We start from the raw sequence: 27,024 nt of genomic DNA on the forward strand, positions 1-27,024 counted from the left end.
CAGCTCTGGCCACCTTCCACTCAGGTCCCCTTTTGGCAGTGTGGCCGGGAGGAGCAACAGCATGCACATGTCACGTGTGAAAATACTCAGCGAGGACTGGGGGTCAATGGGGATGCTCTCTGCCTCTACTTTTGTAGGATCTCTATTCCGGAGGAGACAGAGCCAGTCTACACACACATCACTGCTGAGATTGCAGTATTGGGTTGGAAACAGATCATAAAGGGGCCCTGAATACCCCACCAGAGCAAATAAATATTAAATCCTAAGGAATGGGTGTGAGCTGGGCAGCAGAATGCTGGGGAAGGACTGTTGGTGTGGCCTGCAGGACAGAATGGAGCCGAAACTGGGTGGGGATGCTCGGACGTTGGGAGCTGCTGAAACCATTAGGGCTGTGGCCTTCTGAGGCCTGGATGGACGTGGAGAATGGGAAGGAAGATGAGAGACATTTGAACAGGAAGACTCTGGTGTTGTCATTAACGGGAGAGCAAGGACTTCAGGGGAATGGAATGTTAAGTGGTAAGTCAGCATTCGAAGCTACCTTTCAGAAGAAGAAACCAAAAATGAGGGCTTCTTTTTGTACTTTTTTTTATAGACATATATTTCTGAGTTTAGAAAAGGAGGTAGGAAAGGAGGAAGAGGATGCCACAAACACTGGGTTTTGTTTTGCTTGTTGGTGTTTCTTTAAATTGGAATCAGACAAAATAAATAGTTGCAATCCAGAAATAATGCACAGCCTGCCAACGGAATGATTTGACTTCTGTCTACTCTCTTTGTACATTTTGATGAAATAATAAAGGGATAGAAAATAATCTGAAACAGGGGGCAGGAAGGAAAAGGCCTGACTGAGAACAGGGTCTGTGGAGAAAGCTTGGTTAAAATAGAAGCTTCCAGCTGTAGGGGAGCCTCGTGTTTGTAGACAGGGGTGGCAGGTAGCCTGTGATGCCACAGCAGGCAGGTGAAATATGGCTATCTGGAGAAAAACCCTTTGTAAATCAAAACACCATATGCCAACTGGGTCGCTGTCCCCAGAGGAGTGAGGTGTTGGCTCTCTTATATCCAGACACCTTCCCACCCCCATTTGGGTTACGCCACTGGGGACTGTGAGAAGGTTGGTTTGGCCCATTATTGAAAGAGACAACTATGTTTCCTGGTTTAACAAAAACACTTTCAGCCTTCTGGAGGAGAACTAGAGGGTAATGTCTTCAGGAAGATGAAAGCGTTAACCTCTAATCTTCCTCTTCACTGGAAACGTATTATAGCCACCCAAAGAGAGCGGGGGTTGTTTTTGCAAGATAATCATTTGAGGATGATGCTCAGACATGCGGTCTGCTTTTGTATAGTCTGCAGTACCTCTAGGTCAGTGGCCGGCAAACTGTGGCTCGCGAGCCACATGCAGCTTGCAAGCCGCGGTTTGCTGCTCTGTTGACTAATGAGTTTGCCGACCACTGCTCTAGGTCAATAGGAACTAATATTAGAGGTTCACAAAAGAGGGTCACCCAAAGCAAGTGTGCATATGAGGGGCTTGATCTCAGACACGGGCTCGGTGCTTTCTGGGTGTGTTTTGCTCTCTAAGATGAGGAGGATGCTGGGAGGGAAAAGCAGCTGGTTTAGGATTAAGAGAGGATTGGAGGAGGAGGTCTAAGAGGGTGGATCCATACTGAAGGGGGCTGTGGTGTTGTGGAGGGAGGGGCACAGTAACGAGGGTGCTTTAAAGGAGAGAGCATGACCTCTTAAACTGGAATGAAGAGCAATAACAAAATTAGGATGCCTTAGGGCTGTTGACTACAGGCCATCTGTTTTCTCCAAGTGCCATAGGAGTGTAATCAGGGCCTCTAGAGACTAAACCTTACACTCATACAAAGCAAGACTGATGAGGCTGGGAGAAGAACAAAAGCAGTGGTGGAAGTGCTTGCTGTCCATTCTCTCGTGAGCCCTAAGATAATTCAGCCTGCTCACCCAGTAGATCCCTAAGATCTGGGTAAGAGGGACCTCTGCCTAGGCTATGGACTTTGTCCCACTTCAGTGTCAACGCTCTCATGGAAAGAGAAGTCAGTGGGCCAAGGCTTGTGCCAACCTGGACCCCATGTTCTCCTCCCCGTCTCGCTCCAGAGTCACACACTCTGGAATCTGCCTACATGTCCAAACCTGCTTGCCCTGCCTACACAGGCTGGAAGGTTTGGGAGGGAGTGCTTGGACAGGAAGGCTGCTGGAGGGAAGAGAAGGGTGAAGCTGTGGGGCAGGTTCAGAATCAGAACTCGGACGAGTCCAGCACAGAACACTGAAGAGTCTGAACATTTTAAATTGAAATTGGGCCTCCCAGTTTCTTATGAAGATACGTTTGTCATAGTAGGAGACTAGAACATATTTAGTTAACATCTCTGTTAATGTAAAAAAAAACATTGAAACTTGTAAAGAATTTTGTGAGTTTATTTGAGCCAAACTGTTCACATATGCTGGGAAGCAAAACCTCAATGAATTGAGATAATGCTCCAGAGAATGGTGGGTTACATCTGTATTTATACATTACAATCAAAGGAAAGGGACGTAGGTGGGTTACATGAAATCCATTGGTGATAGACTAGAGAGGTGGGAGAAAGCAAAGCGGGGAAACTTCTGGGATTGGATAAAAAGTAACATGATAGACACATACTTAGGTGGGTGCAGGAATAATTAACATGGTAATGAAGGAATTTGTTGTATCTGTCCTGGCACCCGGCACATTAGGTTGTACCCCAACGGGTCCAGAAAAAGGGAAGTTACAAGTTACCCAGACATTTCAAAGGATATGTTATTATATATGCAAAAAACAACAACAACAACAAACAAAAAACAGATAGGCTCAGTTAAGGTAAAGGTTGACCTTGTCAGTGAAGATACCAGCTAGGATGTAATTACCCACCATAACTGCTTTTAGTTAAAGTTTAATTTCAGACCATCCTTTGTGGTTACTGTAGGTCTCTGAGTTTGCAAGAATGCTATGCAGGCCTTCCCTGAGCTTGTCATGTTAGCATGTGGCCCCTTTCGTCCACACATCCCCCTTTTGGTCATAAATCAGTCCAAAGGATGCATTGATGACCAACCTTTTGGTTGGATAATGGAGTCCCACGGTGATAGGAAGGCTCATTCCTAGGATGTCTTGGTTTCAGCATGTCTTGCTGAACAGATGGACCACTGGGGATGGGGCAAGACCATAACCTTAGATGGCATTTAAGGTCGAATTGTTATTATTCAAAAAGGGCAGGTAAATAGGAGGCAGTCAGATCCTATATGTCCTTGTTAAAAAGTATTCTGGATCATTTCTAATTTTTGAGCCACCATGATTTGAGCCTTTTTGCTGTTTGTTAAGTTTTGTTTTTTCTGCATCTAGTATAACATTTACATACCAGGAATAAAAGTAACAATAATAAACCAGTAACATTGATTAGGAATAGAAAATGTCTATTATTAGATAAGGAGGGATCTGAGGGAAAACAAGTATTTGCTATTATCCAGAAGTTCTAATTTTTCTTTTAGGCAGTTAATTTTATCCATTCCTATATTTACACAATATTCATCTAAAATACTCATTTAGATTAGATTTACATATTATTCTACCAGGGGAATTATTAGGGAAGTGTTCTTGGAGAGGTTTGTCCAAGGTAGGTCCTTTATAATAGATATAGCCTAAAAAATGTACCAAAGCTTAAATTGATAGTAGAAGACGACCAGTGTGTGGCCAAAACCCCAAAACATTAACTTCATTATCATAGGTGACAATCAGAATATCACTGTTTAGTAGGTGGGAAATTTGTCATGTCTAATAGGGAAAGGGGTTTAGAGAGACAGATATTGTTTCCACTAGAAAACCATTAGGAGGATAATTGCAGTATAAAAATTATTTTTATATACATTCAATCAGTAACAATTAGGTGATAAAGAACAAGGTTTGAGCAGCATCAATTTGTGAGCACACAGGCCTTGTTGATGTCTTAGGATGGCTGTCTATTTCCTCTGTAGTTGGCGGCTTCTCATCCTTGGGATGAAGGCGAGTGTCAGAGACAGGGACAGATGTCCATTCGTGGTTAGGTACCTGATAAGGTAAGGTCCCTTTAACACTGTTGGAGAGAGTCTTTCATTAATGTATTTCCCAATAGACAAAAATCTGAGTTATCATAGTCTTTGAATTTTTGTCTCCTGGGAGTACTATGAAATGAATGTTACTAATTTGTTAGTTCCTACAATGCAGAATGTCTGCTTTTTACTTTCCTTATGTTTGGGAAACAAAAGATTTAAAAGTCAACAATATTTTAAATAGAGTCATAATAATTATTCTCAATTCATTTAGTCCCATAGTTATTTTTGTTTATTCTGATTATTTGCCACTAGTTTTTTTTTAATTCAGTTATTTCTTGAAGTTCTATAAATTTTCATCCAGTTCAAAGATATGACCTGCTTAGAAGCCTGTAATTTAGAGTAAGTCAGAGTCCTTTTCGTGGTTTTTTTTTTAAAACATATACCTACAAATGCATCAGAGTAAAGCTGTCCATTAATGACAAAATTTAAAAGTGGCATGGTTATAGATTTGATTTAAAAAAAAACACTTTGCTTTTCTATAAAATATAACATTCCAAGACAACAATTTCTTGGTAAATAATAATTCCTGTAAAATGACATAGAGAATAATATAAAATTTGTATACCTTTAGATTCAATTATAATTTCAGCATATCCTATATAATAAAAGGATAATATGCAAATTGACCCTAACAGCAGAACAACTGGGAATGACCGGTTGCTATGACACGCATTGACCATCAGGGGGAAGACACTCAACACAGGAGCTGCCCCTGGTGGTCAGTGCACTTCCACAGGGGGAGCTCTGCTTAGCCACAAGCCAGGCTGACAGCTTTGAGCACAGCAGCGGTGGCGGGAGCCTCTCCCGCCTCTGCAGCAGTGCTAAGGATGTCCGGCTGCGGCTTAGGCCTGCTCCTCCCCACCAGGGAGTGGGCCTAAGCCACAGTCAGACATCCCCCAAGGGCTCCTGGGCTGCCAGAAGGATGTCTGACTGCCAGCTTAGGCCCGATCACCCTGGGAGCGGGCCTAAGCTGGCAGGTGGACATCCCCCGAAGGCTCCTGGACTGCGAGAGGGTGCAGGCTGGGCTGAGGGACCCCCCCCTCCCTGCCGAGTGCATGAATTTTCATGCACCAGGCCTCTAGTAAAGAATAAATAATATGTAAAATTTTAAAATGAGGCATATGGCTTATTGCAAGCAGTGTATTGAGCATTGAAAATAATTCATAAACTCCCAATATGTGAAACGCAAATACCCAGAATATCACTGGCAGACGCCTCCACAGGGAATCATCACTTTTCGCTTGCCTGGTGTCCCTGACTGGACACATGCTACCCCCTGAAAGTTTCCTGTTTGAACTTGGCTCTGAATCTTTGCTGCAAGTTTCTTTCTGAAGCAGACAGGAATTCCTATAACATTCATTTTAACAAAATATATATATATAAATAAACATAGTTACTAATTTTTATTTGACAAAGCTTCCCATGTAATGTCAAGTATATTAAATCGGCCTAATTTAGTTCAAAAATACTTCTTTTAAGAAGAGGGAATAAATCCTTGAGTCATTCCAGGGCCCTTGGAATATCCCAAAGCTATTTTTCGGTTAAAGTCTTGAAATTTAACTTGGAAAGACTGTCAAATATACACAATCCAAAGATTATATTACACACTCTTTGTAATTATTCTAAAAGACATCAATTAAGTTTAAACCAGTTTTAATATTAAAAATTTGGTTTGGACTATAGAATTAATCCCCCCCTTTTTTTTTCAGGCCAATAAAATATTATATCCAAGGTTGAAATTTTACCACATGTAATACACAGACACACATAAACATAAAGAATATAATATATTTTGAACTAATTTTTCCAGAGAGAACACAAGAATTATTTTCCTCAAAAATGAATTTTCATACTTTATGCATTTTATTATCACAACCATATAATTTCTCCCAACTTAGTTTGAACTTTTAACTCTTAGAAGCCTCAAATGTTTAGGTGGCAAGTTGAATACTTAGCATTTCTCAGATTAGTAATATTTTCACATTTTAAGGATATATTTCAAATAAAATACAAGACTTACTTAATTAATAGATTTAAATTTATCCTCTAGATTTTTTTTATCCTCTAGATTTTTTATACGAGGCAAACTCATTGATATTTCAGTATTCTGTTATTTCAAAATACCTAGATATTTAATAATTTTTATTATTTAATTCAGCAAACTTCAAAGTTTTAAGTTACCACAGTCTTTGGAAAACTATGTTTAGGCATATATAATTACCACTGAAAAAGGTTTTTTTATCATATACTTTTTATTTTAGTTATATATATTTTGCCTTAACAACTTTGAGATTTTAAAGCCAATTATTACCTAAAGCATTTTCTTGACCAATTTTGTAACAGGGATAACTCAGCAGCCTTCAGTGGCTTTAATGTGAAAGTACTATTTTACTTTCCTTTATAAAACAGGAGTGTCCCCTTCCCCTTCACTGCAATAAGGTACTTCTATAGATCTGTTCCTCCCAGTGTTATGGGGAAAAAATAGAACATTGGGGACTAGTTGTGGTTATGGGAAATATTAATTATGCTGTTAACCATGATTGCCCGTTTTGTTCAAAGAAAGGACATACTAACATGGCTGAGAGTCATATGCCCCCAGGACCTTGGACTCAACCTTGGAATGCGGTCCATTCTTATTCAAAAACTGTACATTATTATGGAAGCATTAACCTTGTTGCCCAACCCAGCCTGTGTAGTTTACTTCCCCATGCCTGTAATCCCTACTTACCCATGTAATCTTTGTCCCTATATTCATAAACAAGGGAAGAGCAAACCAAGATTCCTAAAAGATAGAAAGCCAAAATTACATTACAGACACACAGACAGAAATTTCACTAGCTGTTTCTGGTGGCTGAACCCTGAGAGGGAGAGCAAGAAGAGTCCCCAAGATTAAGAATTCTTGGCAGCTGCTGGGATGTTCCTGCAATCTCTTTTACGTTTTCAGCCTCACCACACATAACTGGGCTTCCCCAAAGCTGGACTTGCCTCCTCTTTAAACAAATTAAACAAAGAGACACAAAACAACACTCTTATGCAGGTGCGCAGAACACACTAAAAGTTTACACCAGAGAATGTCCGGCATTAAAAATTATCAAAGCAATGTCTTTTGTCCCTGATTTGGGAACTGCCCCTCTCTAGAACCTCAGCATCCTCCCAATGGACTATTTAAAAAATGTTGCTTCTACCTTTTGTCTGGGGGACTCTTCCTAGGACATGTGCCATTGGCCACATGTCTCCCAACCCCCACTCCTGTTTGCTCTGGGGAAATTCAGTAATGGCCTGGCCACCTACTATTTCTTTTCTATGGAGATAAATCAGAGGCACACTTCCTACAGAAGGGAAAACGGGGTGTAGGATTTTTTAACTTCAGAATAGTTCTGAGGCAGTCTCTAAAACTTTTTATTAATTTCTATCTTTTTGGAAGAATTTTTTTTATGCTTTTCCTTAGAAGCTTCTAATTTCCAAATCAAGATAAGCTTCCCATATAGTCATTCAGTTTAATTTCAGAGCTGGCATTTTCTAATTTCTGCATGCAAAATATTAATGTAGGTACCGAAAACAAACTGCATTTTGGTCATTTCTCTGTTAATATTTTCTAGTTAAATCTTCCCATTTCTGTAAAGTACTTGCAAGGAAAGGCTTCCTATCAGGAGTATTAAATGAGGGCTGGGGTTTTGGGAGCTTCTGGCCTTGGAGGCACAATTTCCTATGTTAAATTTTTTTTTTATTTTTGGATATCTGTAGTCTGAGCAAACTTTCTAGACACGTTATGTAGTGGGTCAAGTGTGGCCTCCGTTTCTCTCCCAGCTGTCTAAAGCCGCAGGACAGGTTTGGGGCCCAGGCAGACCAAGCCTTATGGTGGCCCCCTAGATGAGCCATTTAATTATAGTTGCATTGGGACTTCCCTATGGGGCTCCTGCATTTCTGACACTTCCACTAAGATTCTTAGTCACCTAAGAACACCCCAGAATCGGACTGGAGGGAGGATGTGCCCCTTTATCTACAGAGTTGAATGAGTTCAGCTCATTTATATGGCGAAGGTTATTTTTGCTCAGACTCTCACCAATTCCAATTGAAAAGCCAAAATCAAAACCAGCCACACATTTTTTTTTCCTCCACTCCCACCTTAGCCTGGGTTCTGTCAACCCTTAACCTGGGTTCTGTCAACCCTGGTTCCACCTCAAGGATTTTAAAACATAGCTCAAATAAAGTAAGACCCTCTACCAAGCAAGGGAAGGTCCTGGATCAAGACTGCCATGCAAGCCTCCCCGGAGCTTGTCAGGTTAGCATGTGGCCCCTTTTGCCCACATCTCATAGCCAGAGCCTCCCTTTGTCTTCTTGCTCCAGGCCCTGAAAATATCAGTGTCCATCCAACATTCCCTTGGGAGGCAGGAGAGCCCAGAGAAGTCAAGTCCCCCTGTCCACTCAGACCATCCATCTATGGACCCATTGACCATATATCTTTGCCCTTCTTTTTTCAGAAGTCTCACCCCACGGCTATCTTTATGACCTGAGCAGTCTCCCTCAGGTGTGAGTTTATACTCACCCTTAGATACTCCTGGTGGAAAAGAGCTGGCCCTGCTGCCTCCCCTGCTCCTTGGCCTCGATCCTAATGGTGCCTTCCCTGTCTGGCCTCCCTGCCATAACTGTGCGTCAGACACCTGCCCCAGAGGATAGGAAGGGGCGGGCAGACAGAGAGGAAAACACCGAGTCAAAGAGAATCTGCAGAGCCTTGCAGAAACTATTTGGTTAGTTGTAGCTTGCACAAAATTGATTTGTGAAATACCCCAATCATATGTACTTGACTCTCCCAGAAAAAGAATGCCATCGATTAACAAAGAGCAACTATTAAACATGCCTGAACTCCCGAGGCACAACTTTTGGTCACAAAACCCACCTTTTTGGTGATGGCAGCAGATATCTCTGAAAGCCTCAGTGAGCTGTGTGGGTCTCTGACTCTTTTGTAGACTCATAAAGTATTCAAGTATCTTGCAGATCAACTGTTTCTTTCTTAATGCATCTCCCTTGATAATTTCTGGGTTCTGGCTGCAAGATAGTAATGCATGTTAATAGGGCATTTAGTACATATAGAAGGTATTGCATTTTGCTATTTTGATATTGGATCATGTGGTTTTACTGACTGTCCCACTTGGAATCTGCAGCTTAGCAGGAGGTGTTCTTCAGAGGAGGCCCAACCGTTTCATTGTTCTCCAGCCCACTTCTTACGAGCAGGAATGGGAATTTTAAGGCTATCTCAATCCCCATAACACACAGATGCAAGCACATGCACAAACACACAAAGTCCATTTGCTCGGCCAGCTATATTTCATTGGGAGTTTTGCATCTGTCTGATGAATTTTTTTGTTTTATGGTCTCTAATGAAAATGTGATGGCTTGGAAACACACCTGAAAACCTTTCTAGAATTCTGATTTGTGCATAAATGAAAGAGCTGAGAAACATGACAGCTACGGACTTGTAGAGAACAAAGTGGGTCTGTGTGCTATAGAGAAAGGAAAGGCCTCCAGATCACAGACTCCGTAGGGAAAATCCAGCCACTGAGAGAACGTGTATTTCAAAGTAGTATAAGGAATATTTTCCAGCATGGTATATGTGTTTCTGGTATTTGATCTTATTTTGTCATTCTTGAAGCTCTGGTTCTTTCTCTCATCTGGTGCTTTGAGGAAGCCATTCCTTAAAAACCATTCCTTAATGGAATACTACGCTGCTATAAAAAAAAGAAGGAACTCTTACCATTTGCAACAGCATGGATGGACCTGGAGAGCATTATATTAAGCAAAATAGGCCAGATGGAGAAAGATAAATATCACTTGATCTCACTTATTTGTGGAATATAATGAACAACATAAACTGATGAACAAAAATAGAGCCAGAGACATAGAAGCATCGAACAGACTGTCCAACCTCAGAGAGAAGGCAGGGGAGGGAGAGGGTAAGAGGTCAACCAAAGGACTTGTATGCATGCATATGAGCATAACCAATGGACACAAACAGTAGTGGGGGTGAGGGCATGTGCAGGGGGATTGGAGTGGCCGGGAAGAGTTCAATGGGGGGAGGGGGAAAGGAGACTTATGTAATATTTTAAACGATAAAGAATTAAAAAACAAACAAAACAAACAAACAAAAAAAAAACTGCTTTCAACCTACATGACTTCTCTGTAAAATCTCATGCACTTACTTATCCAGTCAACTTTCATTGAGTACATATGCACAGGTACTGTGTAAGGCATTGGAGATACTACTCTGGTAATGCACATAGGATCCCCAATGTCTGGGTGGCTAAAGGAGGATCTTTTATTCTCTCTCTTCAGCTTCTAATGAAATGGAGCCTACTAAGCCCGAAGTAACAGACAACATACTGCTTCCTTCCAATTGCCCTGATGGCGTCATCTAACTTGGTTAAGATGCTAGCCAGAAATATTTCACATCTTACTGGGGACAAACAATGTGGTTTCATGGATAAAGTACTGGTTTCGGTCTTGAGATCTAGTTTCTTGCTTTTATTATCTTTTATTACTTCAGCGTATGAAGAATCAAATAAAAGCAACCTCTTCAGAGACCTTGTGGTTTAGAATGGGTGAATGAAATGCAGTGGTGAGCTGGAGTCCCTTCTCCCTGCTCACTAGAGCTGATTGATACATTTTCATGAACTTTGCAAGCCCGTTGATGTCACCTCGGTAATTTGAAATTGCCCATGATGGGAGTGTTTACACCACAAAATAGGCAGATGCTAAAACTTTGGGCTTTTACTCTCCAGAAAACCAGTTGTAAAACATTTTTCAGCATATTCCTGACTAAAGGGGTGGGTAAATATCCTAATGGTGAAGTGGAAAGTTTGGAAAGATAGGAACATATTAAAAGGCAGGACTGAAAATGAAGGAAAAAGTAGCAAATTAGTGCATGAAATTCCAGGCAACATATGCCCTAGGAGGCTAGTTTATTATATAGGAACTAGCCTATATAACGAAATTTGTGCATGGGGGGCGGGGGGGGGGGGTCCCTCAGCCAGGCCTGCACCCTCTCCAATTCAGGACCGCTGGCTCCTAACCACTCACCTGCCTGCCTGCCTGATCACCCCTAACCACTCTGCCTGCCTGCCTGATTGCCCCTAACCCCTCTGCCTGCCTGCCGGACCACCCTTAACCACCTCTGCCTGCCTGCCTGATGCCCCTAACTGCTCTCCCCTGCTGGCCTGATTGCCCCTAACAGCCTCTGCCTCGGCCCCCGCCACTGTAGCTTTGTCTGGAAGGATATCCAGAAGATGTCTGGTCTCTCCGGTCTAATTAGCATATTACCCCTTTATAAGTATAGATGATACCCCTTTTTTTCCTCGTAGAGGTGGTTGTCATGACATTTTAGCCTAGGACATTTTTATTTTATTTTATTTATTGTGGTAAGAACACTTAGTATGAGATCTACCCTCTTAAACAGGACATATTTATGTAGCCATTTGGACTTTGTGTATGTTCTTATTCTTTGCTCCATTAACGACATAGGCTGTTGGTTAACCAAACAAAAAATATTAATAAAGAGGCCGTGGGGACAGTGACTCTCTGGAGGAGTGGGTGGCCTTTTTTGGATACACAGGCATGTCTTGCACCATCTGCGCCAAATGCCTCTGGGACGCAGATCAGCAGGGGTTTCCTGGGAGCTCTCCCTGGAAAAGGAGGAAAGGATCGGAGCGGGACCCCCAGGAGGCCACGAGGGTGGGGGTTCCACAGAAGAGAGTCAGGCCAGGTTTGATTCTCATCCCTGCTATAAACTACCCAGCCCTGGCACATCAGCCTCTGGGGCCTCAGTTTCTCCATCTGTAAAGGGAGGGGGTAAGCCTTTGCTGTCCAATACAGCAGCCACCAGCCACATGTGGCTACTGATCACTAGAAATGTGGCCAGCCGAACTGAGACATGCTCCGTGTAAAATACACCTTGGATAATAAACTATTCCTAGAGTCTCTCATAAATTAACCACCAATATAGACCATTTTGCCATCATAGCCAGGGAGCCTTGGAAAACAAAGCTCTAAACTCAAGTGCTAACGGGTCGACAAGTAGACCCCGAGGAAGAAGTGTGTAGCTTCCTGTCCAGGTTGTCCTTTGGGTCAAAAGAGCCAATATGGCTTATGAAGCGTCTTCATTGTATGCCTGAAGTCACATGTGCAGGGTGTGTGACCACTTACCACCTGGAGCTTTCAAGTGATAGGGTTTGAAATGACACACACTTCAGAAATGCCAAACCGGGATGCTTTGAAGGTAGCAGCCCCCCCCAACCCCCCTTTTTTGTTAACCCCTTTCCTGATGGGCCGAGGGCACCACCCTGAGGCCAGCGCCACGCTCAGAAGCTGCCACTCAAGGGAGGCATAGGAACGTCTGCTGGGATGTGGAAGAGGGACCACCTCTGTACCAAGGGGTAGAATGAGGGCATTGGGAGGTAAGAGAAGAGAGGCAGTTTCCCATCCAAGAAAAGAAGGAATTTCTAGCCAGCAGAACTGCCCACCTGTTGTCCAGGGCTGTGCTCACTGCCCTCGGTGGCAGTGTCCACCCCTCGGTACCTGGGCACCGCTGAGCTGCTGCCACATGGGTGAGGTGAATGTCTCTAAGACACAAGTTTTTCAAAGAAGGAAGGGATAAACCTCAACCAGCATTAGCCCCATTTACAGGCCAATCCTGTCAATAGCAGACATGCACAGTTTCACCTCTGAGCACTTTCTTTTTTTAATTTAATTTAATTTTATTTTTTAAATATATTTTACTGATTTTTTTTTACAGAGAGGGAAGAAGGGAGAGGGATAGAGAGTTAGAAACATCGATGAGAGAGAAACATCGATCAGCTGCCTCCTGCACACTCCCTACTGGGTATGTGCCTGCAACCAAGGTACATGCCCTTGACTGGAATTGAACCCGGGACCCTTGAGTCCGCAGGCCAACACTCTATCCACTGAGCCAAACCAGCCAGGGCCCTCTGAGCACTTTCTTAAAAAAAGAAACAAGAATACTGGGGATGGGAAGGGGTGGGGTGGAGGGGTGAATGGCGGGGAAAGGGGGACATCTGTAATACTTTCAACACTAGAGATAAATTTTAAAAAAGGAGTAGAGAAGCAGATTCCACCTCTAAGAAGTGTACATTCCAACTGAAATTACTATTTTTGGTTATTCTTGGAGAAATCAAGGTGCTGAGCATTGTTCCTCATTCTTTTTAAAAACACAGCTAGTGAGTGAGAGGACTGGGAATACAATTCTTTGCTTCTGATTTCTTACTTCCCACAAATTAGTTTCTCTGTTTGATGGAGGAGTTTTCATGACCTGTTTTTGTTTTTCCTTTAATTAAAAAAAGTTTGAAAAATCAGTGCTGGATAGCGATGCAAGATACTTAAAAAAGGAAAAATGTAAAAATGCACATAACATGAATTGTCAAACCAGAGCCTGGAATAGAGTTTTTCTGTCCAACTTCTAAAAGCTGTGGTATATAGAACATTATGAAAATATTCAGAGACATGCCCTGGATCCAGACACAGAGACGCCCCACTTGCTTCTGCCTCTTAGTAAAGAGAAAAAAAAAAAATTTAAGAAGGAAGACCTGCCGTCATCCGGTGAGAAGGTGAAGTGTATTTCTTGGGATTGGCCTTGACCTAACAGGTCCCCAGGGGTGAGTCACTTTCTCCTACTTCAGTAATTTGGCTGTAATGTAATTATAATAAAGATACCTTGTTTACTAACAACCGAAGTTCACTTTGTCTTGCTAGAAAGAAGGAAAAATAGTGATGAGAAAGCTTTTGTGGCAACTCGGTTGGAGATGACTTGACTAAGCCTCATTTCTTTTTAAGTTGAACTTGGGAGTGGTGCATGCCAGGGTAAGTTAGGGCTGCTTCTCCCATGGGTTTGCACTTGTGATCTGGGGCAAATAAAATAGGAAGGGTATAGTTGGACTAAATAAATCAAGGGGGGAAGGGAGGGAAGGGGAGAGGAAGGAAGGATGAGGACACAACTCAGACCCTCTATCTCTCCAAGATCTGGCCAGTGGCCAGGAAGAGCAAAAGCTGGAAGAGTGCCCGCGACTCAACTCAGCTCCATTGATCAGCAAATTGGAAAGTGGGCACTCGGTGTTCCTAGCCCCGCCCACCAGCCCGCAGCCAAGGTCCAGGCAGCGGAGCCTCGGCACCTATCCTCGGGGGCTCTCTGTAGAATGGGCTGGAGCGTCAGCCTTGGATGGTCTTGCTCAGAGGCAATCAGGGCCGCCTGGAGCCTGGCCAGGTGACTCAGCGAGTCCTTTATGCTGAGATTTCAGGACAGACTTTCACCTCAGCAGTAGCTCTTGGGGCACCTGCAAAGCCACAGCGAGGTCTCAGACTGCAGAGCCTGGTGTTTCTGGAGAGGGAGGTAGAATCACTTCCTGCCTTTGTCCTTTAGCAACTGACGCAACCAGCTCGCTTACATTCCTTCAGTGGTGTTATTGAAGAGGCTTGGCAGCTTCAAAATGTTTGCAGTGTCCTTTAGTCCCATTAGGACTTTTTTTGCTAGCTTTTAGCTAGCATCTGGAATGATCCATTGGATGCATTGGGCTGATGTGTCAAGAATCCGCTTTACCACTTCAGGAAAACCGGTAAAGCAGCCGCTCCCACCGCTAACTTGGGAGGAATTTTGCAGCCTCTCAAACTACGGTACTTTTTTCTGTTTCTTAGTCTGACCTGATACTGGGGTGGTTTTAGGATGAAACTACTGGTGTAAACCCTGGGGGAACCAACTGTGGTGGCTGGGGCGGGGGGGGGGGGGGGTGGCGGGGCGCTAAACACGAATGGGAAGAAGTAATCGTTTTAAATTCTATTAAATTTCTGCCCATATTGAGCCAAGGTGTCAGAGGTTATGGTTTGGGAAGGAAACTATTGCTACAACAGGAAAGACGGTAATCCAAAACTTCTTTGGGGCTTTTAAGAACTTTATTTTGAACAATTAGAATAATCTGTGATGTGTAGTCCACTTGGATTCCTTCTGTGGGAAGGACCTACCGTGGCACTAGGCAGCCTGTTCTTATCACCTGCTGGCATCTCCATGCTGGCATAGCCTTGGGAGGAAGGGGTGGATGTGACCTTCATCTTCTTAAAGAAACGTGATGGATCTGCCTGCTGCGCGCGGAGGCCAGAGTGGAGGTTTCATTGAGGACCGCTGAAGCTGAAGTGCAGGCACGCATTCTTCGGGCAGCTTCCTGAACTATAAGCTTCTGGAATCCAAACTGCTCCGTCGCTATAGGCAAAATCCCCTGCCTGGCTGGCGCATCAGAAAGGGCTTGCATACAGGAAATTTCTGAACAGAACAGAGAGACGCAGGTCTGGCTGAGGAATGAAGTCTTGGCTCTCACGGAGCCGTTCCTTAACTGCTGTGCCATGTCAGGTCTCTTGCTGAGAAAACGTCTGAAAGGAAAGGAATTACAGCCATTCGGCTTGGTTTCAAGAAGTCTACTTTCCTATTTGTGTGCTGCTGTGTCGAAGCGGTTACAGCGTGGTCCCCATTCCACTCTTAGTTCTGAACACGGCACTGTTTTCTTTCTGGAGTTGCTCCAGTCTGTGGACTTTGTTAATCAGTGATGGACTTCAAAGGCCGTGGGGCCGGGGCTCCAGTAAATTGCTGAGCCTGAGGACCTGAACCTCTGGAGTCAGCAGAATGGCAGGGGGGAGCTCGCCACCCGTCTAAGGAAACTGGCCTGCATCCAGCGGGATTGCAAGTGGAAAGAAACACGGGAAAGACACCTCCAAACCTTTAAAGTGACCGAGCGATGGAGAATTTACTAAAATAGGTGAATGTTCTGGAAGGTAGGGTGGGTGTGCACTATATTCTTAGTTTTTCCTGGATGGAGTCCCACAGGTTGCAGCGCACTCTGGATGTGGACGGAGAGGCCAGGCGTGGGGCTGAAATGAGCCTCTCTCCGAAGAGCATCGCTCACTCGCAGGGACGCAGTTCTCTGCAAAGGAATTCTGCTCTTCTGCTTGTTGAAATGTCCCCTTGGTGCTGCTGGCTCTCCGTTCCCCAGCTAATAATGAAATAGCCTCAGCAAACGGGCAGCACAACCATGGCTTCGGTGTCTCCCACTCCATCCCCATGGCTGAACCCCTTTTTATAGCTTAACGTCACAAGAGATGTTTTTACTGAATCACACTTTCTTTATGGTCCTCTACCTGTGGCTCGTGGTTAGGACCAGCTACAAACCTTGAGAGCAAGCAGGATCTTGAGCGGGAGGGCGGTTTTATAATTGCTGCAGGTCCAGACTCGCTGGGCAAGGAAGATTTGGGGACGCTCCCCGGGTCTCAATGCACACTGGCCGGCATGGAGCCAGCTGCCTGGGTGTGTGTGTGCTTTACTTACAAGTGGACATAGAAGGCTTTGTGACCGAGACGAAAGCGTATTGGGTTTTAATGCTCAGATAAGGGAAATTCCAAGCTCACATAGCCAGGGTTATGATTCAGAACCATAGCACGCCTTTAAATTTCCCTCCATGGACCAAAGGGCACCCCCACCTTAGGTTATCATGATGCTGTTTACATCTGTTGCTTATACAAGTTAACCTAGGTAAACAGGGACATGGAATTTCATCTCAATCTTTGATGTCTAAGGAGAAAATAGAAGGACTTATTCCCAGTGCCCTTGTGTTGACCTTGCCTTGGGGAGAGGGTTAGTAGAACTAAGGATGACTCTATCCCATCCCAGCAGGGTTTCTTGGGACGTGCACAGCCTCGTTCTTCCGCTGCCCCTCTGTGATCAGCCACATTAAGTCCATAAACTTTGGGGCAGAGTACAGTGACATCTAATATTGGTGCCTTTAGAACTTGTGCGTGAGGTCAAGCAAACACAAAGCCATCATTATGCGTTCTGTAGTCCCAGAGACCTTCTGCGTCAGCTGGAAAAGGGGGAGGCGGGCCAGTGAGGTGGGGCTGAGTCTAGGAACTGTGCTGTCGGAGGCAGGAAACCAGCCTGAAAGGAGATGGAAGGGCTTTGGTGGGAAATAAATGGCACTATGTTGTTGATGGAAAAAGATCTTGGCAGGACTGTTGTTGTGAGTGTTCTGTGGCTTAGAAAGGAATTTCCTACAGGCTGGACTAACCATTAAAAATGTCTCTACCTCCAGGAGTCCCCGGCGTGCAGTAGAGCCTCGCCGGAGGAAATGTCATCCTGGACCATGGGTACCCGCAGCCCGGACAAGCGAGGAAGTTTCTTTAAGGTAAAGGAAGCCTTGATTGAGATCGCTAAGCTTCAGCTTGCTCCCTTTGCCGGGCTGCGTGGGGAGCTGCAGGCTCTCCAGCAGCCGGGCAAGCTGCAGGGGAAGCCTGCTCTCTGAGCCAGCTTTGGCTGGAGGAGCGTGCCTGAGCCCAGCTGCAAGCTGTTACCAGGTTTGACGGTAGTTGGGATTTTTGTGAGCTTCGGGACAGGCCCAGGACCCAGGCACCAAGAGATGCCACCCTGTGGAAGACAGTTGAGGTGATCTTTAGTTGCCATCCGCCCAGTTTTTAGTGGGATGGTTTTACAATGGAAGTTGGACTTTGCATTCCAGTGAATCAGTGCTGTTGGTCCTGGGTTTTACACTTTGCTTGATTGTATGAATCACTTAGTGCTCATTAAAAAAAAAAAAGAACAACAACAAGCAGAGACGGAATGTTATTTACTGGTGTATTTATTTTATCAAACTCCCCAGAGGTCTCTTATGGTCAGACAAGGGTGAACCAAGGCAGCATGATTAAAACTGTACAACTTCTCCATATGCATACTGATGTCGGTGCCATACAGTTACCTTGCTAGCTTAAACAGATGAGACTCTAAAAGGATGTTTTCTATTCTCTCTGTGTGTATGTGTTTTAAATTAAGACTTGGTGGTCATTCCTAATTTACACTTGAAAGTTAATTCCCTTCTTATGGCTTTTGCTCTGTGTCCTTCTGCCCACCTTCAAAATAAAGCATCATAATCGTAGAACATTTGGAAAATACAGAATCATGTGAAAGAGTAGAAAAATGAAGGTAAAGTTTGCATTTGAAATCTGTCATAGGCAGGTGTTCAAACACCAGATCTTTCCTCAATAGGAGAAATGGTATAGAGGCCTCTTAACTTTATTACAGAGGAAAACTGACAATTTTACTAGATTTCCCACCCTAATGGGTTGTAAGTATGTATTAACTCTCATTTAAATGCATTCTGCTTCCAAGACACCAAACCTGATTTATTGTGTCAATTAGAGACTCCATATAATCCATTGGAAGAGCCTGTTGATAAAAGAAAGCTAAGGTCAGTAAGCTGACCGCAATAAGGGAGGACAGGGTCAGGACATAGTCCTTTTGGGTCTAAGCCAGGGGAGGTCAGGAGGTGTATGGATAGGGTGTAGAGGTCTCAATCTATGTCCTTTTAGCTATATTTTACAAGGCAGAGAAGTGATTGGGTTTCAGCAAAGTTTATGATATCATTGTTTGGGATTGGTGGGTATAGCAAGACAAGGGTCTTTTTTTTTTCCTTTATTGATTAAGGTATTACATATGTATCCTTATCCCCCCTCCATTGCCCGCACCACCCCCCTGCTCGTGCCCTCACTCCCCCGACTGTCTGTGTCCATTGGTTATGCTTATATGCATGCATACAAGTCCTTTGGTTGATCTCTCCCCTTTCCCCCACCCACCCCTGCCTTCCTCTGAGGTTTGACGGTCTGATCAATGCTTCTGTCTCTGGATCTGTTTTTGTTCATCACTTTATGTTGTTCATTATATTCCATAAATGAGTGAGATCATGTGATAATTATTTTTCTCCAACTGACTTACTTCACTTAGCATAATGCTCTACAGGTTTATCCATGCTGTTGCAAATGGTAGGAGTTCCTTCCTTTTTACCACAGCATAGTATTCCATTGTATCGATGTATCACAGTTTTTTAATCCACTCATCTGCTGATGGGTACTTAGGCTGTTTCCAAATCTTAGCTATTGTAAATTGTGCTGCCATGAACATTGGGGTGCATGTATCCTTTCTGATTGGTGTTTGTTTTCTTGGGATATATTCCTAGAAGTGGGATCACTGGGTCAAATGTCAGTTCCATTTTTAGTTTTTTGAGGAAACACCATACTGTTCTCCACAGTGGCTGCACCAGTCTGCATTCCCACCCGCAGTGCACAAGGGTTCCTTTTTCTCAGCATCCTCGCCAGCACTTGTCGTTTGTTGATTTGTTGATAAGACAAGGGTCTTGAGTCCTGGCAGTAAACCATCATTGATATGCAAGTTGTTTTCCCAGGTGAGCAAACTATTTTCCAGGACAGATTGTTCTGTAAAAATTTTCTGCAGCAGAGAAGTTATTTATTGGTTTACAGCTTTAACTTCCTGGGCAAGAATATCCTGGAAGAAATAGTTATGTTGACACAGATGGTCTCGATTCTCAGCCCTCATAGTTAAGTTATGTGGATGTAGCATTTGCAATTCTCAAGCAGTTTACTCAATTTGAATCAAACTTGCACAACATCCACTATCCTGAGGCCAACGAGGGGCTCCTCAAGTCTCCTGTAGACCAGGCAGGGGTCCTCAAACTTTTTAAACAGGGGGCCAGTTCACTGTCCCTCAGACCGTTGGAGGGCCGGACTATAGTTTAAAAAAAAAACTATGAACAAATTCCTATGCGCACTGCAGGCCCGGGACGAGTCGGCTGCTAAGCAGGACAGGCAGCGGCACCTGGCGGGCTGGATAAATGTCCTCAGCGGGCCGCATGTGGCCCACGGGCCGTAGTTTGAGGACCCCTGGCTAGACCCATCAGGCTCCTGACTCAGCTACAGTTCCAGGATTCTGTCTTAGGATGAGATATTTATTGCATCCTGCTAGAAGGGAAGAACCCAACCCCCTCCTTAACCCAAGGCACTGCCTACATCAGCCTAAATACTGGCTAGTTCATAATTACCACCTTTTGCTCAGGAAATAAAGTGAGGCTGACTCTTGCATAGTAGTTAGATCTTAAATTCAAGACAAAATGAGAACATTGAGTATGGTCAAACTTGCCTTTGAAAATTCCTTAGGCAGGGGCCTTGTTGGACCCAGTTTTTCCTACAGTCCTGAGGAAAATCTCCTTTTTCTTTTCTTTTTTTCAATTTTCAGTTGAAAAGCAGGTTAAAGGTAATTACTTTATATCTGGACTGTGTTCTCTGAAAGAGTCAAGCAAGAGGTGAGAGCCCTGCTGGAACCTGCTGAGGCAAGCTCTACTTGTCTCTCTCCTAAGTTGAATGCCCTTGAGGAAAATGTAGGCAAAGTGACCTGCACTGTTGGGGTTGTCTGTTTTGTTCTTGGTTTTGTTTTTGTTTGCAGAGTTTCCATTTATTTTTAGATGCTCCATGTAAATGATATTTGACCCTTGAATAACAGGGGTTTGGACTGTGTAGGTCCACTTATATGCAGATTTTCTGCAATAAATATAGTCACCCCTTTGTATCCAGAGCTTTCCCAACCATGGATTGAAAATACTGTTTTCCATTCAAGGTTAGTTGAGTCTGCAGCTGCAAAGGTCCAACTGTAGAGTCAACAATTACATGCAGATTTTCGACTGCTTGGGGTTGGCCCCTTTAGCCCCATGTTGTTCAAAGGTCAACTGTATTTTCTTTCTTTCCTCTTCTTTATAGCCATTGTTATTCTCTACTATGGTAATCCATAACTAGTTATTATGAGAAAATATTATCTACACTAATAAAAGAGAAACATGCAAATTGACCGTCGCTCCGCTACACCAACAAGCCATGCCCACCAGCCAATCAGGAGCAAGTATGCAAATTAACCCAACCAAGATGGCAGCGGCCACAGAGCTGGAGCAAGCAGGAAGCTTGGGTTGCCCTGGCAATGGAGGAAGCCAAGCTTCCCGCCTGCCCTGGCTGGCCCTGGCCTCCTCTCAAGGCTACAAAGTTTCAATTATAGGAGATAAATAAATCCCAGATAGCTGCTTCCAGCCGGCCCTGGCCTCCGCTCAAGGCTACAAAGTTTCAATTATAGAAGATAAATAAATCCCAACAAAAATGGCGGCAGCCACAGAGTTAGAGCGAGCAGGTTGCCCCCGGCAATGGAGGCTTGGGTTGCCCCCAGCAATGGAGGAAGCCAAGCTTCCCGCCCTCCGCTCAAGCCTACAAAGTTTCAATTATAGAAGATAAATAAATCCCAGATACCTGCTTCCAGCTGGCCCTGGCCTCCGCTCAAGGAGGTGCTGAAAAAAGAAAAAGAAAAAAAGGAGGGACTGGGAGCTTGGGTCGCTGGGGGGTGATCAGGCCAGAATGGGACGGCAGTTGTGGGTGATCAGGCTGGTGGGGGGCAGGGCCGTTGGGGGTAAGCAGACAAGCAGGGGGGCCAGTTGGGGGTGAGCAGGCCATCAGTGGGGGTCAGTTGGAGGTGATCAGGACAGCAGGGGAGGGCAGTTTGGAGTGAGCAGGCCAGCAGGGGGGCAGTTGGGGGCGAGCAGGCCAGTGGTGAGGGAAGGTTCGGGTGAGCAGGCCAGCAGAGAGGGCAGTTGGGGTGATCAGGCTGGCGGGGGGCGCAGTTGGGGGCGAGCAGGCTGGCAGGCAGAGTGATTAGAGGCAATCAGGCAGGCAGGCAGGCAGGCAGGTGAGCAGCTGGAGCCAGCAGTCCTGGATTGTGAGAGGGATGTCTGACTGCCGGTTTAGGCCTGATCCTGTAAACTGGCAGTAGGACATCCTTCGAGGGGTCCCAGATTGGAGAGGGTGCAGGCTGGGCTGAGGAACACGCCCCCCCCCCCATGCACGAATTTCATGCACTGGACCACTAGTTAATCATAATTTAAATAAATTATATTAGTTATTAATTATTTCATAATTTAGGCATGTAATTATCTGCAAGGATGAAGTAAACTGCCCTTTGGACATTTAATATTGGCTCCTTAGAGGATCATTTTTAAAATGCTAGAGTTCAGTTGTTGAGATGGTTTGTCACTCAGCACATCCTGGGATGCACTGGGCCTTGTTTTATTCCTAGTTCTTTTATATTTTAAGTGTTGACAGCTTTTAATTAGCCAGCCTCTGTACATGGCACAGCGGAGAGAAAAACCAGAAGCCATCCCTGACCTCAGCGAGGTTTCAGTCTGGTAGCAAGAAAGATATTAATCAAATAATCATGACACTGAACCCATAGTAATAAATCATAAGAGAAAACAGTGCCTCATGTGAGAAATAAAAGGGGCTTTGAGACTATCTACACTAATAAAAGAGAAACATGCAATTAACCATCACTTTGCTATGCCTACCAGCCACGCCCACCAGCCAATCAGGAGTGGGTATGCAAATTAACCCAACCAAGATGGCGGCCAGCCACGGAGCTGGAGCAAGCAGGAGGCTGGGTTGCCCCGGCAATGGAGGAAGCCAAGCTTCCTGCCTGCCCTGGCTAGCCCTGGCCTCCGCTCAAGGCTACAAAGTTTCAATTATAGAAGATAAATAAATCCTAGATACTTGCTTCCAGCTGGCCCTGGCCTCCGCTCAAGGAGGCGCTGAAAAAAAAAAAAAAAAAGGAGGGGCTGGGACCTTGGGTTGCCAGGGGGTGATCAGGCCAGGATGGGATGGCAGGGGTCGTTGGGGGTAAGCAGACCAGCAGGGGGGCCAGTTGGGGGTGAGCAGGCCATCAGTGGGGGTCAGTTGGAGGTGATCAGGACAGCAGGGGTGGGCAGTTTGGAGTGAGCAGGCCAGCAGGAGGGGTGGTTGGAGGTGAGCAGGCTGGCACGGGGGCATTTGGGGGTGATCAGGCTGGTGGAGGGCATTTGGGGGCGAGCAGGCCGGCAGCAAGGGGCAGATGGGGGCGAGCAGGCTGGCAGGCAGAGGGGTTAGGGGCAATCAGGCAGGCAGGCAGGCAGGTGAGTGGCTGGAGTCAGCAGTCCTGGATTGTGAGAGGGATGTCTGACTGCCGGTTTAGGCCCGATCCCTGTAAACTGGCAGTAGGACATCCTTCGAGGGGTCCCAGATTGGAGAGGGTGCAGGCTGGGCTGAGGAACACACCCCGCCCCCCCCCCCCCATGCACGAATTTCGTGCACCAGGCCACTAGTATAACATAATGCAGGGTTCTAGAGAAATCTTTCCTGAGGAAGTGGCTTTTGGTTGGAGAGCTGATATTGACTCTCTATTTCCCAGGAATGTGGGTAGGGCTACATTTCGAAGAGACTCTTCAGCTACTGCAGTGTCATTCTCCACATCCACTATAAAGCATGAAAATTCTCGGTCACGTTCTTGGCTCACAGCTGAATTCCACATGCTTGTTACGCTTTTCTTGCTTATTAGGGCTCCTGTGATTTTGTGTAAAGCGTAGATAACTGAAAGGCAATCATTGGGCCTCTTTTACATCACTATGTTCCCCCCATCCAGTTTCTGGTGTATTTAAACTGGAGTTGCTAACCACTAGAAGCAAGCCTTGATTTGTGGCTTCCTATCTGTCCTGGCTCATGGAAATGACTCAGATAAGTCACAGGACACAGAGTGGTGGATAACGCACTGATTGTCTGAGCATTCTGGGGTAATGAGAGTGCCCAGGGTTATTGTTCATGTAGAATTACATCCTGGAACCCTGACCACAGAAATCCTGTGCTGCTGGGCCAACACGTCAGAGTCCTTCCCAGCGCCATTGTTAATTTCCTCCACCACCTGTGGGAAACAGTATCTTCCCGCTCTATAAGGTCTCTGTGAAAATACACGGAGGAGTCCAGCGATGCCCTGGACGAGGCAGCCAGTCACCTGCCCCTAAGTAATGGGGGTGGACACCTATTGCTGTCATATTTCAAGGATGCACTTTGTGAAAGGGATTGTGTAAGAACAACATTGCCTAGGCTGGTAAAGTTCTAGATGGTTCTGCACTAGGGCAGAGAAGCTCAAAGTAATCTTTGATCCCTCCTTTTCCTGAGCTCCACAGCTTCCTCCAAGCCACCCCTGTGCCCACACCATCCAGGTGTCCAGTGCTGGCAAATACCCCTCAAGTCTCCAACATCTACACCCTTCCTCCCTTTCCTACATTACCTCCCTACTTGGGTTCTCATTCCTTCATTTGTGGGCACGATGGGCAATGCTCGTGATCCATCTGCATTGTCCCTGAACATGTGAGCTTGCTTTATTTCGAACCACGACATCCATCCCGTTACCTCCGCAGACTTGGGCTCCATCTGGGCCCAGCACCAGGTCTGCACTCTTCCCCTGCAAGCTGTGCTTCCGCCTTCTCCTCAGCTCTTCTTCCAAGGGTCCTCGTGGCCCAAACCGGCTCATGCCCACATTCTGGACTTTGCCCACCTGCCTCCTCTCTCTCACCCTCCACCTCTCCCCATCAGGCTCCCACTTACCCTTCCAGGTGGGGTACACCCATTTTATCCCCTGACAATGGAGCTCTCAAGGTGGAGCTGGTATCTACCTTTATTTTTGTCTAAAGGTTAAATTATGGTAGAAATGTTGTGTATGAAGGCTTAGCTGTGGCCCCAATGTAGAGCCAGGAAGTAAACTTGCACTCTGAACTCTGAACTCTGCCATGAGGGGATTTGTTTTGTCTTTTTGTTGCCACATTCCTGACCCCCTTATAGCACAGAACAATGCCAGGAAGGATCAGTGGGACTTATCCACATAGCAATTCTAATTTCTCCCAGGAGTGCCTCGGGGAGCCTGCCCTCAGCCTACAAGTTGGTGGTGTTCCTCCTCTCTGAGTGCCTGCTTCCTTCCTCCCTTTGCCTCAGTGACAGGGAAACAGTTGGTCTTAGCTGACCAGGAAGAAATGTGTTTTGATTTTAGGGACCTTGCTCTCCTGTGCCTCCAAACTGCTCATTCAGTGGGGAGGTGACCTGAGTGTGGGTTCACACACAACCTGGGGTGTTCGAGGGCCCAGCTCAGCAGCAGAGGCTCAGTGAGAGGAACCCTCTTCTGGTCATTGTGCACAGTTTTTGTAACAGGCTCAACATGGCTGTCTCTCAGAAATGGAAAGCCTGGGTCATGGTTCAGAGAAGCCGGAGGAGAGCTCTCTGCCACCATAAAGAACAGAAGTGTGGCTCATTTGAAGAAACCTAATTGCTAAAATCTAACTCCACAAAACAGATAAACCAGGAGTGATGATTCACTTCACCACAACAGACTTCCTGTAACTATCAATCTCTCCTTGGCATTTGAAAAGTTATTGTGCTTTCAAAAATTCTATCTGCAGGCAAATTTCCAGCCATCCACAACTGGCACCATTGCACACCTTGGGCCTCAGCGAGTTTTCAGGCTGCTCTTTATGTGAGTAGCCATTTCTCTGCATGCACAGCCCTGGACAGCAATTCACTGTTGTGTGATGGGATGGAGATGGCAGGGGCTTGAAAAATAATGGATGGACCCCAAATCACATTTTACTCAGTAATTTAATTGAAGAAATCCTTACATGGATCCATGGATGTTTAAAAGTCATAGATGTGAGTGTTGAGCCCTTGGTCTCCTACCTGACTCCTGAACAGTGAATAGACGTCATGTACCATACCAAGTGTCCAGGGAGGCACCATGTACCAGTCTATGACCAGGAAGGCACCTTGCAGTGGGAATAAAATAGTGATTAGAGGTTTGGTTAGAACAATTAACATATCAATAGCTATCCTATATAATAAAGAGGTAATATGCAAATTAACCCTCACACCCTCACAAGATGGCTGTCTACGACCAGGCCGGCAGGGGGGTTAGTGAGGGACAACCAAATGACTGAACAAGCAGGCTGCGTGGGATGACCAGGCCAGCAGGGTGGTTAGTGAGGGACGACCAAACAACTGAATAGCAGGCTGCATGGGGCGACCAGGCCGGTGGAGGGCCCATGAAGGGTGACCAGGCCAGCGGGGGTGGGGGGGGAGTTGGGGGTGACCAGGCTGGCAGGGGAGCAGTTGGGGGTGACCAGGCCAGCAGAGGGGGACAGTTAGGGGTGACCAGGCCAGCAGGGGGGGGCAGTAAGGGGTGACCAGGCCGGCAGGGGGGGCCAGTTAGGAGCGACCAGGCCGGCAGGGAGGGGGCAGTTGGGGGCAATCAGGCCAGCACACAAAGGCAGTGAGTGGTGATCAGGCTGGCAGGGGGTCAGTTAGGGGTGACCAGGCAGGCAGGCAGGTGAGTAATTAGGAGCCAGTGGTCCAGGATTGTGAGAGAGATGTCCGACTGCCAGTTTAGGCCCGATCCCAAGGATTGGGCCTAAACTGGCAGTCGGACATCCCCCAAGGGGTCCCGGATTGGAGAGGGTGCAGGCTGGGCTGAGGGGGGGGACCCCCCCCCCCGTGCATGAATTTCATACACCGGGCCTCTAGTTCATAATAATATTGCAAAGCATATCTCACATCAATGTTTGTGTGTCTTTTGTTTTCCACAAATAACAAATAACTTTTTCTTAGATACTTCCTAGGCACTTACAGCTGTACAGGCCTTAGCAGTGCTGTCTCACGAACTACAAAGTAAGCCACAGATGTCATTTTAAATGTTCTAGTAGCCACATTAAAACACACACACACACACAAACAGCCTATCTGGTGTGGCTCAGTGATTGAGCATCGACCAATGAACCAGGAGGTCATAGTTTGATTCCAAGTCAGGGTTCAAGCCCAGGTTTGGGGCTCAATCCCCAGCAGGGGGCATGCAGGAGGCAAGCAATCAATGATTCTCTGTCATCATTGATGTTTCTCTCTCTCTCTCTCTCTCTCCCTTCCTCTCTAAATCAATAAAAATATATATTTTTTAAATCAAATAAAATGATTTAAATAATATCTTTTATTTAACCTAGTATATCTAAAATATTTTCATGTCAACATGTAATAAAATATAAAAATATTAACTAGATATTTTACACTTTTTGTACCATACCTTTGAAAATCAGTGCGTATTTTACACTGAGCACGTCTCAGTTCGGACTAGCCACATTTCTAGTGCTCAGTAGCCAC

The 27,024-nt window shown here is 45.4% G+C and overlaps 2 protein-coding genes across 5 annotated transcripts in view; one reads left to right on the forward strand and one right to left on the reverse strand.

Moving 5' to 3' along the window:
• Positions 1–2,414: 2,414 nt before the first annotated feature.
• On the reverse strand, positions 2,415–15,660 carry LOC308255515 (uncharacterized protein). The gene is made up of 4 exons (XM_080683042.1): positions 15,133–15,660; positions 9,011–9,159; positions 6,842–6,895; positions 2,415–4,094 (listed from the first exon to the last, which is right to left on the reverse strand). Exons 1-4 carry the CDS (start codon positions 15,183–15,185, stop codon positions 3,982–3,984), a joined length of 369 nt encoding a protein of 122 aa, XP_080539168.1. The 5' UTR covers positions 15,186–15,660; the 3' UTR covers positions 2,415–3,981.
• Positions 14,426–27,024, forward strand: part of RIN2 (Ras and Rab interactor 2) — a 112,707-nt gene continuing 100,108 nt past the window's right edge. Inside the window, exons 1-2 of one of the 4 annotated variants that reach the window (XM_080683039.1) lie at positions 14,426–14,787; positions 17,244–17,336. In XM_080683039.1, the coding sequence (XP_080539165.1) occupies positions 17,280–17,336 (57 nt within the window). In that variant the 5' untranslated portion in view covers positions 14,426–14,787; positions 17,244–17,279. Of the gene's footprint in view, positions 14,788–15,750; positions 15,918–17,003; positions 17,337–27,024 lie in introns of those variants that run through there. The other 3 variants (XM_080683041.1, XM_080683040.1, XM_080683038.1) reach the window with 3 other exon arrangements.

Source organism: Plecotus auritus (assembly GCF_963455305.1).
Source record: "Plecotus auritus genome assembly, chromosome: 8".
Lineage (NCBI taxonomy): Eukaryota > Metazoa > Chordata > Mammalia > Chiroptera > Vespertilionidae > Plecotus > Plecotus auritus.

Bases quoted from the DNA above. Each gene is read 5' to 3' on its own strand.
- LOC308255515 (XM_080683042.1), bottom strand. From the start codon at position 15,185: ATGCCAGCATGGAGATGCCAGCAGGTGATAAGAACAGGCTGCCTAGTG. The intron at 6,896-9,010 runs GTGGGTTTTGTG...TCTATCTTTTAG, and splicing joins CTGCTGCCATCACCAAAAAG to GAATCTTGGTTTGCTCTTCC. The intron at 4,095-6,841 runs GTAAGTAGGGAT...TCTCTCCAACAG, and splicing joins TAGGGACAAAGATTACATGG to TGTTAAAGGGACCTTACCTT.